The sequence below is a fragment of the Brassica oleracea genome, chromosome C5 (genome assembly GCF_000695525.1).
Source record: "Brassica oleracea var. oleracea cultivar TO1000 chromosome C5, BOL, whole genome shotgun sequence".
Lineage (NCBI taxonomy): Eukaryota > Viridiplantae > Streptophyta > Magnoliopsida > Brassicales > Brassicaceae > Brassica > Brassica oleracea.
The window spans coordinates 13,415,388-13,432,144 of NC_027752.1; the positions used below are offsets into that span (position 1 = coordinate 13,415,388).

The 16,757-nt window shown below is 38.4% G+C and overlaps 2 protein-coding genes across 2 annotated transcripts; one reads left to right on the forward strand and one right to left on the reverse strand.

Annotated features, from left to right (window-relative positions):
- Window positions 1-5,588: 5,588 nt before the first annotated feature.
- LOC106343371 (formin-like protein 4) lies at window positions 5,589-8,208 on the forward strand. The gene is made up of 2 exons (XM_013782551.1): window positions 5,589-6,722; window positions 6,812-8,208. Exons 1-2 carry the CDS (start codon window positions 5,761-5,763, stop codon window positions 8,055-8,057), a joined length of 2,208 nt encoding a protein of 735 aa, XP_013638005.1. The 5' UTR covers window positions 5,589-5,760; the 3' UTR covers window positions 8,058-8,208.
- Window positions 8,209-11,331: 3,123 nt separating this feature from the next.
- LOC106344556 lies at window positions 11,332-13,897 on the reverse strand. Its single transcript, XM_013783914.1, has 4 exons — window positions 13,025-13,897; window positions 12,761-12,943; window positions 11,923-12,506; window positions 11,332-11,728 (listed from the first exon to the last, which is right to left on the reverse strand). Exons 1-4 carry the CDS (start codon window positions 13,895-13,897, stop codon window positions 11,332-11,334), a joined length of 2,037 nt encoding a protein of 678 aa, XP_013639368.1.
- Window positions 13,898-16,757: the final 2,860 nt, after the last annotated feature.

The following is a 16,757-nucleotide window of genomic DNA, read 5'->3' on the forward strand; positions in this document are numbered from 1 at the left end:
AGACCCATGGGAGTTAAGGCAGCTAAGGCTGCTGGCAAGAGGAAGAAACTTGGAAAAGAAGAAGAACTAGGACAACTTAAAGAAATGATGGAGACCAAAAAGCAAATCTCAAATCAGAGTTTGCTTGCAAGTTTGGTTGCAAAGACCGAGCCACTCTCTGATATGGAAGAAGCTCTGAAAATGAAATTGCTGTCTGAGATGTTGTCATTATTGATGGTTGGTTAACGCTAGTTTAGTGATGTTTTTTTATCTTTTTTTACTATGCTTGCAAGTTTGGTGATAATTGTCTGAGATGAACTCTGCTTGCAACTTTGCTTACGCATCTCTTTTTTCTCTGTTTCAGGTAAAGTACAAGCCCATGTGAGTACTGAAGACAAGTACGCTGCTGTATAAGTCACGGATTCTCTGTTGCCTTTCTGCTTTGTTTGTTTTATGCTAGTGTTTTCATGTGAACCAAGTCACGGGTTCTCTGTTGCCCTTTCTTGGCTTTATAACTATGTTTGTTCTCTCGGCTTTGTAACTCATCTGCTTCTTCTTCTACTACTTTCAAAACTTGTATCTCTTGAACGTGTAACTCATCTGCTTCTTCTTCAACGACTTTGTAACTCTACTGCTTCTTCTACTACTTGTACTGCTTTGTAACTCATCTGCTTTGTAACTCTAGTGTCAGCTCTCTGTTTCTTACTATTGTTTTAGCCAATGTTCCAAAGTCTTTGTTTAGCTATTTGTAGTATGATCAAGCATGGTTTTCTTCTGTTTTTGAACTTTGGATCGAGTTTGAACTTTGGATCGAGTTTTCGAACAAGCACGGTTTTTCTTCTGTTTTTGAACTTTTCCTTCAATTTTCGTTTTTGATTTAAGCACAACTTTGTATCGAGTTTTGTTTTCCTCATCGATCAAACGGTTTTCTCGTCCGAGTTTTTGATTAAGAAAAACGATAAAAAAATGAGTTAAAAAAATGATAATCTTGGGAGATGGAGGCTTTATTTGTTATAGTTCTTACAATTTTTCCTTTATAAATCAATTTTGAAGGAATTATAGCCAAATATGGGAGATGAATTTGATCAAAGATTCGAACCGGCTTTCGATGAATGTTTTGAAGATACATACAACAACATCGTGGAGGATCGAACAAATAAACACAAGAAACATGCATATATCGAACGAAACCGCGAAGCAGGCCACATCCGTCTATGGAATGACTACTTCAGTGAAGATCCGACATATCCGGCTCATATATTCAGACGCCATTTCGGCATGAACAAGGCAGTTTTCATGCGTATTGTCGATCGCCTCCCAGAAAAGATGTGGAGCGTGCTTTTGGAGTATTGCAAGCTCGATTTGCAATAGTGAAAAACCCAGCTATTTTGTGGGAAAAGAGACAAATAGGGATGGCTATGCGAACATGTATCATACTGCACAATATGATAGTAGAAAATGAACGCAATGGATACACTCAGTATGATACATCTGAGTTTGAAGAAGGAACCTCGACCAGAAGTTCAAATGTGGATGCACCCGATACTTCCGAGATGCCTCCAAATTTCGGTAATATGCTTCTTATACGGACTCATGTTCGTGATAGGCATTTACATGAACGATTGAAAAATGATTTGATCGAAAATATTTGGAACAAGTTTGGTAATGATGAAGATGAATAATTATTGTATGTTTACATTTAATCATTCAATAAACGAATTTTAAATTTAAATGTTTTGCAAATTTCATAATTTTCAATTTCTAAAAAAAAAAATTAATAAAAAATTCTAAGGACTTCATAGTGGTAACACCATTGGACATACAATTAGGATCAGAGTCCTTAACTATTCAAAAAAACATTAAAATATGGCTAAGGACTCCAATGGTGGGTAACACCATTGGAGATGCTCTTACAAACAATGCTTTGTATAGATCTAGATGCGTCGATGGCCTTTTCCTTTCCACAATTGTCACGACTCACATGTGTCACCAAATATCCGATCTAACCGAACATGTGGCCTCCGATCATCATTTCCTTCTTCATTTTCTCTCCACTTATCCGGGCTGAATAGATCTCCGATCTGTTTTGAGGTGCTCAAAGTTTTGTCGAGATCCAATTGTTTAGCGAAATCTCCCACAAACCGCAGAGGATTTCGTTAACGATTACGATTCCTTAACGTTAGAGAAGACGACGATGGTAGCAGCGATGATAGAGATAACAGTGGAAAATAGAATGATTCTTCTTCTTCCTTTTTTCCTATTAATATACAACCAATGCTTACGTGGCAAAGCCTTATAACATGATTGGGTGATTTTTCCATCTGACGTGGAGAATCTATCTGAAGCTATTATTCTGTTTTTATTACTTGTTTGATCCTAAAGCAGTGGCGATGTTAATAACAGCCTGAACTATCATTACCAAACAATATACAATCGTCAAAAAAGCATCCGATTCCCACCATCTTCAGTAATAAGATTGCAAAAGAGTTTACTTATTTTCAGGTGAGATTCAAAAGTTTGCGTGGGTGGTTAATTTTTAGTTAGGGCATGCTTAAATGATATCGACTAAAAAATAAGTGATATCGACTGTTGATATTTTTTTGGACCGTCCTAATCCAAGAAGAATAAACTATTGAAAATGAAATTAAATGAGGAATAAGAGACAGCTTATCATTACTGGAACCTTCCATGACTCTAGTTAGGGTCCGGAACTTTGCTTCTCATGAACTCCTACTAGATCATGAACGATTTTTGTTTTAAACGACTCAGACCTTTCTTTTTTTTCTCGAATCATCAGACCTTTCAAATGCCTTTAAAAAAACGTTACCGTTCTATACACTCCATTTTCAAGAACATGTTAACTAACATTATATTTTCAAAGAAGAAATCTGCAAAAAGGGAGAAAACTGCTTTATTATATATGAATATTAGATCGAATATATAGTTGGTATGCTTAAAGCATAGTTTATATTTGACGTAAAACGATATCTTATATCGCTTACTAAACACAATAAACTATTGCGATATAGTTATATAGTCTTAGTTTGATTTAAAAATTGTGAGAATCAAGAGGGAACAAAAAGTCTACAATTTTGACTAAGAAGAAGCAGGCCCATCCACTTCGACGAAGAAATCGGATTGTTTGGCTATGCTAGAGTTAACCGGTTGGCCTGTTTCGCAGAAGCAAAGAAAAATGAAACAAATCGGGTCAAGATTGCAATTTCGTTTTCATAGAAGACTTGTTAAATAAGTTTTTTGACCATATGAAGTCTTGTAATTTTAATGCGTCAGCTTACACCACTCGTATATGAATGTCTCTACTCCTGGCTCCGGTTAAGGGTGGACAAAATATATGTAAATTTTGAATCGATCTATTTTCTGTTTCGATTTGACCTGAAAAATTTAGATATCCTATCCATAGCTATACGAATCAAACCAAATACTAAAATTCAATATCCGTCAAAGACGAAATAAATCACAAATACTAATACTTTTATAAACGGATATCCGATATCATCTACATTATATATATAAATAATATAGTTTTTATATCTCTATATAAGTTTATAATATTTTTATTCACTAAATTAATGATTTAGTTATCAAAAGTATTTAGCTTTTTAAAATAAATTGTAATGTAATATTATTGCTATTTTTTACGGACGAATCAGATATTCGGTAAAAATATTAATTTTTTCGAATATTCAGAATACCGATTACCCAAAAAATTGCGGATTGAATCAAATAAAAAAATTAACTATTTGTGTAGAGAAACGCATCATGGATATCCTTAAAATTCCGGATATCCACTCCCGCCATCCTTAGCCCGGCGGAAGCAAATGGCATGACCGGACTCGTCAATGTTGAGTAACTTCCATGAGAATAGTCTTTTCCACGAGTGTGATACCGCGTCCGCGTCGGGCATTAAAGTTAATGAGGGGCTTTACTACGTGTATTAAATACTATATTAATATGAGTTGTTTCGTTTCAGCTTAACAAATAAAAACAAAATCTCTAAGTGCTATGATAATACCTTTTGTTACACACCTACACGTTCATATATTTTCATTTCTTATAAACAAAAAAGATCTCGTTCGTATAGACATATTTTTTTTTTTTTGTCAATGGTTAATTATGCTATTATAAACTATGATAAATATTACAAGACGATTCTACATCCAGCAATTATACCTGCCTTATGTGGATTCACGTCTGACTGCATCATCTTCAGCCGTCCTATGAAATCCATGTCTGACGGTACTCTTTACGCCATACCGACCTCCTGGTGTAGAAGCATTAATGAATCTTTAGTCAAACCACTAGACTAAAGTAGCTTCCATTCGTATAAGCATATCTATCATATGTTTTTGGTAGTCTTTTCCTTCTGATACGATGCAACGAATTTCGATTTTACTTATATACAACGTCGTGGCTTTTATTCTGTCTCCGACTTCTGATGTTGTTGATACTCAAAGAATGTTCCGAAGTTTCCCAAGCTTATTTGACCTTTTTTCCTTTAAATAGTGATTCCATTTTATTTGTTCAAAATAAAATTAAAAATGATTGGGACAATTAGGCATGGGCACGAATCAGATATCCGGGTTTTTGAAGGTATTTGTGATTTACTTCGTATATCACGGATATCTAATTTTTCGATTTGCTTTGCTTCGAAAAAATACAGATATTCAGGAAAACGAATATCTGAAAAATAAATAGATATTTGCGGATATTTACGAATACTTACGGATATCTCATATGTTTTGATTAATACAAATAATCTTAAAAATTTGATACAAATTTGTTTTGTAAAATATTTGTTTGCATGATATATATGATAAAAATTAAAATAAGTAATTAATCTACATATTTTGTAAAAAAAATTGAACTTAGTTAACAATTATAAAAACACAAAACTTAAGAAAAAATTATGATTATCATAAATATGTTCTCTTCCTTTTATGTAATACTTTTATATAAGTAATAATGTGAATAGAATTTATCAAATCATATGTTAGAATAATAATTATATAATTTTATACATTAAAAACTTTATATATAATCAAGATATACATGTATTTATATATTGCCGGATCGGATCGGATATTCGCTTTCCAAAATTTTAATATTTGTGATTTGCTTCGATTTTAACGGATATTGATTTTTAGTATTTGCTTTGATTCGAAAGTTTACGGATATCCGGAATTTTCGGATCGAATTGAAACGAATAACGAATCGAATCAAATTTAACGGATAAAATGTCCAGCCCTAGGGACAACGAAGAAAATAAAGCTAAAATATTTTGTCAATAAACCCAAATATCTAATAATTGCTATGTTATTTCAAAAACAAAACAAAAATTCAAATAAAAAGATCAAGAAGACCGAGCACTCGTTCAGACCAAGTCAAACTCAAAAACAAGGTCAACCTCACCAACCAAAACCCTCGCTCACGACGCAACAAGACTTAAACTGAGTCTTCTGAAATAAAATTTTGAGAATCAATGGAAAATGACCAAAACATCCTTGTATTAGTACACATTTATTCGACACTCAAGGGTATGTTCGTCATGTAAACACACACCAATTCCTTATAGAGAACAGATCAACTACGCTGCTTCTTGCAGACGATAACGTCAACAAACACCATACCAAACAAACCCCCAATAGTCTCAAAGACATCTCAAAACCCACAGAGAACAAAAAGAAAAACAAGATAACAAAAAGACGTTACCATTCATTGATCTCAGCTCTCTGCAAATGAGTTAATCCTCCATAGGCTGCCATGTTGAAGCAGCCATGGCCACCGCTTCGTCTCCTTCCTCATCTAACCCTGCCTTTCCTCTCCTTGATCCTCCTTCTCCCTTATCACTCCTTTTCTCAATCAGATTCTCCACAAAACATCGAAACCTTCTTCCCAAACGAAACCCTCACCGCTCCGCCTCCCTCTCCGGTTCCTCTGCCGCAGCAAAACCCACAATCACAATCACCACCATCATCATCATCAGACAGAGAAAAGATCACGAGGGCTATACTAATAACGGCGGCAAGCACTTTACTCGTAGCGGCCGTGTTCTTCCTCTTCGTACATATTTACACCGTGAGGCGGCGACGACGGAGAGACAGAGTCAACGTCGCGGACACCCTCCCGCCGGCTCCTCCGCTTGCGGAGGCCGCGTTAGCTCGCGAGGGGTTCACGAGATTCGGAGGAAACGTCAAAGGTTTGATCTTGGATGAGAACGGTCTCGATGTGTTGTATTGGAGAAAGTCTCAGAGTCAGAGAGACAACAAAAGCGGAAGCTTTCGAAAAGAGATCGTTCACGGAGACGACGACGAAGAGAAGAATGTGATTTATTCGAAGAACAAGAAGAAGTCGGAGATGCCTCTTCTCAGAGGAAGATCCTCCACTTCTCACAGTGTAGTCCACAATCATCCTCCTTCTCTTCCGGTAAAGTCAGAGTCTTTCGAGTTTGCTAAACCGGATCCTCCTCCGGTTAAACAGACTGCACCAGCACCTCCTCCTCCTCCTCCCTCTAGGTCTAACGGTCCTTCTCCGCCACCACCTCCGCCGTCCAAGAAGACGGCAGCTCTGTCAAAACCACCGCCGGCTCCTAGAGGATCATCTTCAGGGGAAGGCTCAAGCTCCGAAAATGGTCAGGTCAAGCTGAAGCCTCTTCATTGGGATAAAGTCAACCCTGACTCTGACCATTCCATGGTCTGGGACAAAATCGACCGTGGCTCATTCAGGTGATGTACCGTAGCCCCCAAGCAACTTCCATCTTTTAGGGCTTTTTACAAACCCTAATGTTTTCCAATTTTGTTTTTTTTTTCCTCAGCTTCGATGCTGATCTCATGGAGGCTCTGTTCGGCTACGTGGCCGTCGGAAAGAAGTCTCCTGATCACGAGAAGCCAAGCTCAACCACTCCTTCACAGATCTTCATCCTTGACCCTAGAAAATCTCAAAACACAGCCATAGTGCTCAAGTCCTTAGGTATGACACGTCACGAGCTAGTCGAATCTTTAATGGAAGGAAACGATTTCCATCCCGACACACTCGAGAGGCTCGCGAGGATAGCTCCAACGCAAGAAGAGCAATCAGCGATCCTCCAGTTCGACGGCGACACGACAAAGCTCGCTGACGCTGAGTCCTTCCTGTTCCATCTCCTCAAAGCGGTTCCCAGCGCGTTCACTAGGCTCAACGCGCTCCTCTTCAGAGCTAACTACTATCCAGAGATCGCTAACCATAAAATCTCTCTCAAGACGTTGGACTCTGCTTGTACGGAGCTTAGGTCGCGTGGCTTGTTCGTCAAGCTTCTCGAAGCGATACTTAAATCCGGAAACAGGATGAATGCTGGAACAGCTAGAGGAGACGCTCAAGCTTTTAATCTCACAGCGCTGTTGAAACTCTCCGACGTGAAGAGCGTCGACGGGAGAACGACGCTGCTTAACTTCGTGGTGGAAGAGGTAGTTAGGTCAGAAGGGAAGCGGTGTTTGATCAACAGAAGAAGCTTAAGCAGAACCAGTAGCAGTTCCATCTCAGAGGTTATATCAAAGGAGGAGCAAGAGAAGGAGTATCTTCGACTCGGTTTGCCTGTTGTCGGAGGGTTAAGCTCTGAGTTCTCAAACGTCAAGAAAGCTGCAGGTATAGACTACGACACGGTCTCCGCGACTTGCTTGGCGCTCACGTCAAGAGCTAAAGAAGCGAGACGAGTGCTGTCCCAATGCGGAGGAGACAACAGGTTTGTGGAGAAGATGGTTGAGTTTCTCGACGCGGCTGAGGAAGAGGTGAAGGTGGCGAGGGAAGAAGAGAAGAAAGTGATGGAGCTTGTGAAGAGGACGACGGAGTATTACCAAGCGGGAGGGCCTGCGAAGGGGAAGAATCCACTTCATTTGTTTGTTATCGTTAGAGATTTTCTTGCTATGGTTGATAAAGTATGCGTAGAGATCGCGAGGAACTTGCAGAGGAGAGTTACGGGAAGTCCTCAGCAGCAGAGGAACGCTGTTAAGTTTCCTGTTTTGCCTCCGAACTTCATGTCGGATAGGTCGAGAAGTGATTCTGGTGGATCGGATTCTGATATGTGAATGAATGCCTGAGATTTGTTTGGTTTTGTATATAATAGAATCAATTGGGTGTTGATTATGTTTTTTTCATGGAAAAGTTTTTGAAGTGTTGATATGTTAGTTCAGAGTTTTTACATTGCTTAGTAATGAAGATTCAGTGTACATTATGGAATCTTTATGAGCTTCTTCAGGTAGAGCAGGCTGGGTTTGCAGAAGGCTACACTGAGGCATATTACCGCATCCAGCATATACCAGTGGTGAACAATGAGAGTCCTAGACACAAGAACATAGTTCGTGTTCTTGTCTACTGCTTAAATCTATAGGTGTTTACCAAAAGATAGCTTTAACAGATACCTCTACCACCAACCATAAGAGTCAGACTCTTGAAGCTAGGCTTGCCTTGTTCACATGCGATTGTAGCCATTGGCCAACCATGTCCAGTGGCTCAAATTCCTCACAATTTGCTAGGAATTGATAAAAAGATCAAACCAAAGACGGTGGACTCATCCTAAGAAACTGCAGGACTTGAAATTCTAAGTGATATAGATTGTAGAATTATTGAGATTGGTTTGATTCTAAATGATTTGATTTGGTTCAAGATTTTCTCATATTGAGATAAACAACATGATCCAACGGAGTCTATACACATACATATGAATGCAAATTACAACTATTCATCATACCCTCATGGATATTAACATTAGGCTTATTACATGATACTAGAGACTCTTCTATATAACAAAAAAATATAACTTGACTCTTAACCTCAACACTAACGGATCAAACAACATCGGTGGCAAAGATCACATTAAAACCAGAAGGATATAGCTATCACAACATCTTGTCTGAAGAGCCTTTTGGTAAGGTCATAACCTAGAATATATCTCGTTTTTGGAGTAAGCAAATGTGAGGCACGACCAACTCAAGGATGAAATACAACAAGGAACGCAGGTTACATGGCAACTCCAAAACCAACTCCCACTAACCATAGTTTTATCACTAGATTAACTTATACAAGAAATAGCTCCTAGACTTCCTTTTACTGTTTCACCAACTCAGTTTCCTTCAAGTGATGTGATAAGGTTTAGCTACCTCGATCTATAGAACTTTGTAAATCACTTTATAAACTTGAATAAGAAAAGGCATACAACTTTGAGTATGAAATCTACAATACTCACATGGCGAGAATTGTAGAGATCATCAGTCTCATAGCGACTGTAGAGTATTGACTCATATCGCCAAATACAATTAACATCAAAGCATGAAGAAAATGAAATGAACTTGAAAAGTATTTAAAAGCTGAACTTCATCTAACTGCAAGGCCTCTGTGAGATACATAGGGTCTTCTCTTTTATTTAAATCTCATCTCCAGCGTTCCCTTCCACGTCAGCATTACTATGTTTCCCTCCTATACTCTTCTTCTTGCGAAAGTAAGTCTTCTGAGACTTATCAATACCTCGTCCATCGAAACCGAGCTTGCCATCAAGCTCGAAAGAAGGAAAACACGCAATAAAATCCTTTGATAACATTCAAGAATCGTCCGCAGCATCCTTCTCTTTCCAAGTCACCAACAACTCTAACTCTCTACTCGCCGAATAACGCGTAGCCAACACATCCAATGGTTGCAACGGAGCTTCAGTCTCAGTAGAAAACACCGGTGGTAACACCAACACCTCAACATCAGTCCCCACCGTTTTCTTAAGCTGTGACACATGAAAAACATCATGAATCTTGGACCCCTGAGGCAACTGCAACCGATAAGCTACCTTCCCAATCTTCTCCAAAATTTTGTACGGCCCATAATACTTGGCTGCCAGTTTCGGATAGAAACGATTCGCCACTGACTTCTGTCGATAAGTACGAAGTTTCAGAAACACCAATCTAGCACCTCAAATGAAACATCTCTACGATGTTTATCCCCATGAACCTTCATCAACTCTTGCGCTCTTTCCAAACACCCCTTCAAGTGACCCAACATCTCATCTCTTAGCTTCAATGACTCTTCCAACTCAAAATTATTAGTTAAGCCCTCCTCAAATGGTAACAAAGCAGGAGGGTCTCGACCATAAACCACTACAAACAGAGAGGTTTTGAGCAAAGTATGGTACGTCGTATTGAACCAAAACTCTGCCCAACACAAGAATTTAGACCACAAACGAGGATGACCCGAAGCAAAGCATCTTAAATATGTCTCCAGACACCTATTTAAGACCTCTGTCTGACCATCTGTTTGTGGGTGAAACGAAGTGTTGTACTTCAACTGCGTACCAGCCAACTTGAAACTCTTCTTCCAAAAAGCGCTTAAGCACCAGATCTCTATCAGACACAATACTTCACAGAATCCCGTGTGAACGTACAATCTCCTGAACAAATTTCAATGAAACATCCACAGCTGTAAACGGATGTTTCAAGCTAATAAAATGCCCATACTTGCTCAAGCGATCGACGTCAACAAGAATAACATTCACTCCTCCAGACAAAAGCAACCCTTCAATAAAGTCCATACTAATATCTTCCCACACTCTATTCGAAATTGGCAATGGTTGAAGTAAACCAGCAGGAGACAATGTTGAATGCTTATGCATCTGACAAACTTGGCAAGCTGCGACATAACCCTGCACAAGTTTCTTCAACCCCTCCCATGTAAAAGATTGATGGATTCTCTTAATGGTTTTTAAAACCCCAGAATGACCGCCCATTTTACTGTCATGGAACTCTGCCAAGATCAGTGAAATAAACTGCGAGGTTTGTGGAATCACCAACCTCTTCTTCGACCACAACCTCCCATCGCGAATCATCGACTTCCCCTTCACCGAGGTACCCTTTTCTAGCACCTGAGAAATCAACTTCTGAACGCATCATCAGCTATTTCTTTATACAAGTCCTGCCACTGCAAGGTTGTAGGAACTGTTAGAGTCAACAGCATGGAAGCCATCGACATACTCCGAGAAAGGCCATCTGCTAGTTTATTCTCACAACCTGGTTTGTACATAATGTCAAAGTCAAAACCCAACAATCTTGTCAACCACCATTGATACTCCATATTAACTTCTTTCTTCTCCAACAAATATTTAATACTGCGTTGATCAGTATGAACCGTGAAATGTCTCCCCAAAAGATAATGCTTCCACTTCCACACTGCCATGACAACCGCCATCAATTCCCTCTTATAAGTTGGCTTCAACTGTTCACGCTAAGTTAAGGCATAGCTAAAGAAAGCCATCGGTTTGTTATCTTGCGTTAACATAGCTCCTAAGCCCACACCAGACGCATCAGTCTCCACCACAAAACGTTTCTAAAAATCTGGTAAAGTTAAGACTGGAACGTTAACCATAGCAGACTTCAATTTCTCAAATGAATTCTGAGCCTCCGAACTCCAAGCAAACCGATTTGTCTTCATCAATGATGTGAGAGGCTTAGCCATTAACCCATAAGTTTTGACAAACCTCCTGTAATACCCTGTCAAACCGAGAAACCCTCGCAATTGCTTCACAGTTTTAGGTGTAGGCCACTTAACCATAGCTTCAGTCTTCGCAGCATCCGCAGCCACCTCTTCTTTGGAAATGATATGACCGAGGTATTCAACTTGAGTAACCCCAAAAGAACATTTCTTCTGATTGGCAAAGAGTGATTGTTCCCAAAGTACTTGTAACACCTTCCTCAAATGCTCTTCATGAGCCTCCAAAGAACTACTATAAACCAAGATATCATCAAAGAAGACAAGAACAAAATCACACAGAAATAGTTTGAAGATTTTGTTCCTAAGAGCTTGAAAAGTGGCAGGGGCATTCGTGAGCCCAAATAGCATAATCAGGAATTCGTAATGGCCCTCCACTGTTCGAAACGTCGTCTTCTTAATATCATTCGTATTTGATGATAGCCAAACCTGAGATCAAGCTTCGAGAAGACTACTGCACCATACAACTCATCAACTAGCTGATTAATAATGGGAATCAGATACTTGTCTGGTATAGTAGACTTGTTCAGAGCTCTATAATCAACACAAAACCGAAAACCACCATCTTTCTTCTTCACCAGTAGAACAGGATAGGAAAAGGGGCTCACACTTGGTCTGATGATACCTGCCTCTAACATTTCCTGAACCTTCTTCTCCATAACTACTTTCCTCCCGTGCGGGTATCTATAAGGATGAACCAAAATTGCAGATACTCCGGATGTCAAGTTGATAGCATGCTCCTGCCCTCGTAGAGGAGGTAAAGCAGTAGGTACAACGAAAACGTCTTCAAATGAACTCAACAACGCCGCCATACAAGGTTCCAAACTAGTGGTAACAAGTGGAACCACAACAGACATCAACAACATATCAGGGCCACCAAACGGGTCATAGTAAACTGGTGGTAGGGACTTCAACGAAAGTTTCTTGCAATGAAGTGTTGGATCACCATATAAAGTCACCCGCACACCCTCATAGAAGAAAGAAAACTCTTGCAGCCTCCAATCAACCTCACACTTTCCCAGAGTTGCCAGTCATTGAACTCTCAAAATAACATCCACACTTCCCAACTCCAAGGCTATAAACTCCAAACTAAAAGTGGTTGTATTCAACTGAAACTTCACCGTTGTACATAATCCAGCTGCCTTCACCATCACTCCATTACCTAACAACACATCAACACCACTCGAATCTTCCATCCCAACCTCAATTTACTAGCTATCTCCAGGGAGATGAAATTATGAGAAGCTCTACTATCAATCATAAAGACCAACTCCCTCTGACCAATCCGTCCTCGTAACTTCATAGTCTTCGGAGAGTCAATCCCCAAGAATGAATCCATAGACAAGGTTCTCACTTCACAGCACATATTATGATCCACTTCTTGTAAAACAACATCTTCTTCCTCCGTAACTTCCATCTCAATCACATGCACCACAATCATCGCCCTAATCTATCTATTAGGACATATATGAGTCCTAGACCAAAGACCTTTGCATTTGAAACAAATTTGATCTCTTCTCATTGGATCTACCTCAGCATCAGTGTATTTCAACCTTGGCCTTTGAACAAACTGTTGATCACCTCGATAACCCCCACTTGAATCACCTCTCTGCTTATCCCAGACTTTACCTCCATTGTTATGACAAGCACCACGATGCGTATTAGTGGCTCGAGTAGCACCCACAACTTCATTAGGACCAACCTTGCTCACCACCTTGTAGAAAGCACTCTTCTCCATTCTGAGGATGGCTGCAATGAAGTTTGCTAGGCCTTGTGGATCCTTCATCTTAATCACTTCCTTCATCTCAGTACTCAAGCCATTATAAAATATCCTCCCCAAATGTCTATCTTCAATGCCTGGTACCTGAGTTGATAACTCCTCAAACTCGCTCACATAATCAGCTACTGATCCCGTCTGTTTGATGGAAAAAAATCTTGTGCTTGGTTCCTCATCAATGGATTTTGTAAAACGCAAAACCAATTGTTGTTTGAACTCCAACCAATTGCGGAATCCACCACGGCGCAACGCCCAAGCAAACCACTTCTTCACTCGTCCTTTAATGCATAGCGGAATCAGATCTAGTCGTTCATGATCATGAAAGCGACCAACAACAAAGAAGTGTTCAATATCCACTAACCAATCAGATATCTTCGATCCATCACAACTCGGCATCTCAATCTTCTTAAGCATACTATCACGAGTCATCAGATTCAAATCTCCAGAACGAAAACCAGGTGAGGTATTGTTCCGATTCATCTCCGAGTTACGAATCGGTACCTGAAACGTCGGACTCGAAGACTCTGGAGCTCGCGAACGAAGATCGCCATCATACTCCTCCACCGGACGCTTATCTAACCTCTTCAAGATCTCCTCCAAGCTATCCTCCACCGTACCAAACCTCATCTCATTCAGCTGATTATGAAATATGATCCGGGACTAATTCCTGAGACATCGACTTTGTTTGCTTAAGACCCCTCGTTAGCATAGCAGGATGTCTTTGTAAGAAAGCGGATTCTTATGACTTACCCTGCTTCACCCTCCCTTCATGATGAGGAACATTTTATAGAAAGCGGATTCTTATGTCTTACCCTGCTTCACCTTCCCTCCTTTACTATTGCTTCTTTTTCTTTTCTTTCTAAAAAATGTTCCTCAATAGCATTAATTCTTGATATATATATATATATATATATATATATATATATATATATTGGTGGCTTTTTCTTTCGTCGTTTGAAACATTGTAGTTGATAAAATATACTATCATATATACTTCTGCTTGAGTTTGAAAACTAATTTAGGGTGCTGATTACTCTTCGATGTTTTCCTCATCAACAATTTGTATGATTCGTTCAAAAACTCCACCTCCTTCCGCATCGAAACATCTTCCTCCGCCGAATCTGGCTGATTCAAAACCTCCGATGGTGACGAACTTCGAGAAGGCATCGCGATCGACTCAGAACCAGTTTCACAGCACCAATGATAAGGTTTAGCTACCTCGATCTACAGAACTTTGTAAATCTCTTTATAAACTTGAATAAGAAAAGGAATACAACTTTGAGTATGAAATCTACAACACTCTCATGGCGAGAATTGCAGAGATCTTCAGTCTCATAGACTGTAAAGTATTGACTCATATAGCCAAATAAAATTAATATCAAAGCACGAAGAAGATGAAATGAACTTGACAAGTATTTAAAAGCATAACTTCATCTAACTGCAAAGCCTCTGTGAGATATAGAGAGTCTTCTCTTTTATTTAAATCCAATCTCTAACGTTCCCTTCTACGTCAGCATTACTCTGTTTCCTTCCTATAGTCTTCTTCTTGCGAAAGTCTTCTGGTACTTATCATGATGTCATTTGATCATAATCGTTGGAGCACTTGGTTTTGTTTGAGAACAAATTAACTTTGTCAACAGAATCTGCCTCCCAACAGCTGCAACAGCAACAACACAATACGTGTATGTCGTTATGCTAGATTAATTTATGTAGTTTTGTATTATCGTTTTTGGCTTCTGAACTATTCGGTTTAAAGTCCAATTATGTTTGGCTATCTTTTTTTTTGCTTTCATTTCTTAGGCATGTTCATAACGGTTTAATAATATTAATATTTTATATAATTATAAAATATAGAAAATTATATTATTACAACAAAATATAAAAATTATATTTATAAATCATAGTATTAAGATTTTTTTTTTTTGGGTTCATATATATATTAAATTTTATAATATAAATTAATTATTTTATTTTTATTTTACATATTTAAAAAAGAAATTATTCATTTCTGCCACAGCCTGCAACCGTAACGTTAGCTGAACCAGATTTTAGTTTTGAGAAGTTTGGAATCAGCTTTTGTAATTGTTACATAACACAAGGAATAACTATTATCTAGATGTAATAGAAAGTCAAAAAATGTCCCTTAGTGTAATCAACTCCTTACATGTATCACACACTAAAGCCCATCATCAACAAGAATCTTCATTTGGTTTGCGTAATGTCGTGTGGAAAGATGTGTGAAATGGATGAGGTGTTTTCTGAGATTTTTGGAGGTTTTGTGGGCTAAGGACTTGACTGGTTTTGCCCCTATCAGAAAATAGTTGTTCCTGGTGTTATGGAGTTAATTACACTAAGAGACACTTTTTGACTTTCTATTACATCTAGAGACACTTCTTACATGTGACACACTTTGTTGTGGACCAACAACAGATTATGGACAATTTTGCTCTTAATGAAAACGACACTTGTGGACACGTAATATGTGGATGGATGATTTGTGGACGGGTGATGTGTGGTTGGGTGATTTGTGGATGGGTGATGTGTGGATGAGTGATGTGTAATGTTTGGAAGTGCGATGTTAATGTGTTTATAGTAGATAACATGGACAAACTCTCGGTTTTGATTCCATAATATTATACAACAATACGTGGACATGGACTCATGTTACTAAAATTATACCACAAAACATGGACACGAACTCTCTTATCAAAACCCTCACCAAAAAAAAAAAGATTTTGTCCATACCTAACTTCTTTGTTTTGATACCACAAATTGTGGACTGATACAAAGCCAATACATATGTTTATGATAAAATTGGTTGTCACTGTACCATTGATTTGCATAGAAACTCTTCTATATTTCTTATTCTTCTCTCTCGTATGGACCTCCTGAGATTCATTACAAAAGATAATATTGAAGTTCTCATTTTACTAAAAATCTCACTAACCAACGATTTGAACGGCGTTCTCCTTAGATTTAGTACCACCACCAACGAGAGATGAAACATTGGGTTCGTCGTCTCCAACACGAGCACTTGGCTTATTCAGCCCAATTGATAAATTATTTGTAATTAAACTTCAATCAAGATGAGAAATAGATGATATTGTGAGTATGAGCGGGGAGAAAAATTGAAGAAGCGTTTACCTTATGTCGGAGAGTAATAGATCTTGCATGTCAGAGATTTTCGATATAAGGGATATGTGCTTCGTCATGATGTGGATGGATGAAAATTTGATTAGATGAATGGAATTGAAGGAATATTGTCTATGTCCACAACTTGTTTATAACTAATTTATAATTATGTTAAGATGTTCATGTCCACAACTAATTTATAATTCTGTTATCTACGATTTGGTGTCCACGTCCACATTTAGTTTTGTTTACACATTAATATATATATATATATATAATATATATATCTACATATATATATGAAAATGGATCTTAAAAGATAGATAATTTTATATATAGTTTATTATGATAATTA

What these genes read in the sequence shown, in the direction of transcription:
- LOC106343371 (XM_013782551.1), top strand. Translation starts at nt 5,761, where the DNA reads ATGTTGAAGCAGCCATGGCCACCGCTTCGTCTCCTTCCTCATCTAACC. An exon ending in ATCGACCGTGGCTCATTCAG is followed by an intron (nt 6,723 to 6,811) that starts GTGATGTACCGT and finishes TTTTTTCCTCAG; the next exon opens with CTTCGATGCTGATCTCATGG.
- LOC106344556 (XM_013783914.1), bottom strand. Translation starts at nt 13,897, where the DNA reads ATGAGGTTTGGTACGGTGGAGGATAGCTTGGAGGAGATCTTGAAGAGG. An exon ending in TGAAATACACTGATGCTGAG is followed by an intron (nt 12,944 to 13,024) that starts GTAGATCCAATG and finishes CCTAATAGATAG; the next exon opens with ATTAGGGCGATGATTGTGGT. An exon ending in GGATTGGTCAGAGGGAGTTG is followed by an intron (nt 12,507 to 12,760) that starts GTCTTTATGATT and finishes ACTCTGGGAAAG; the next exon opens with TGTGAGGTTGATTGGAGGCT.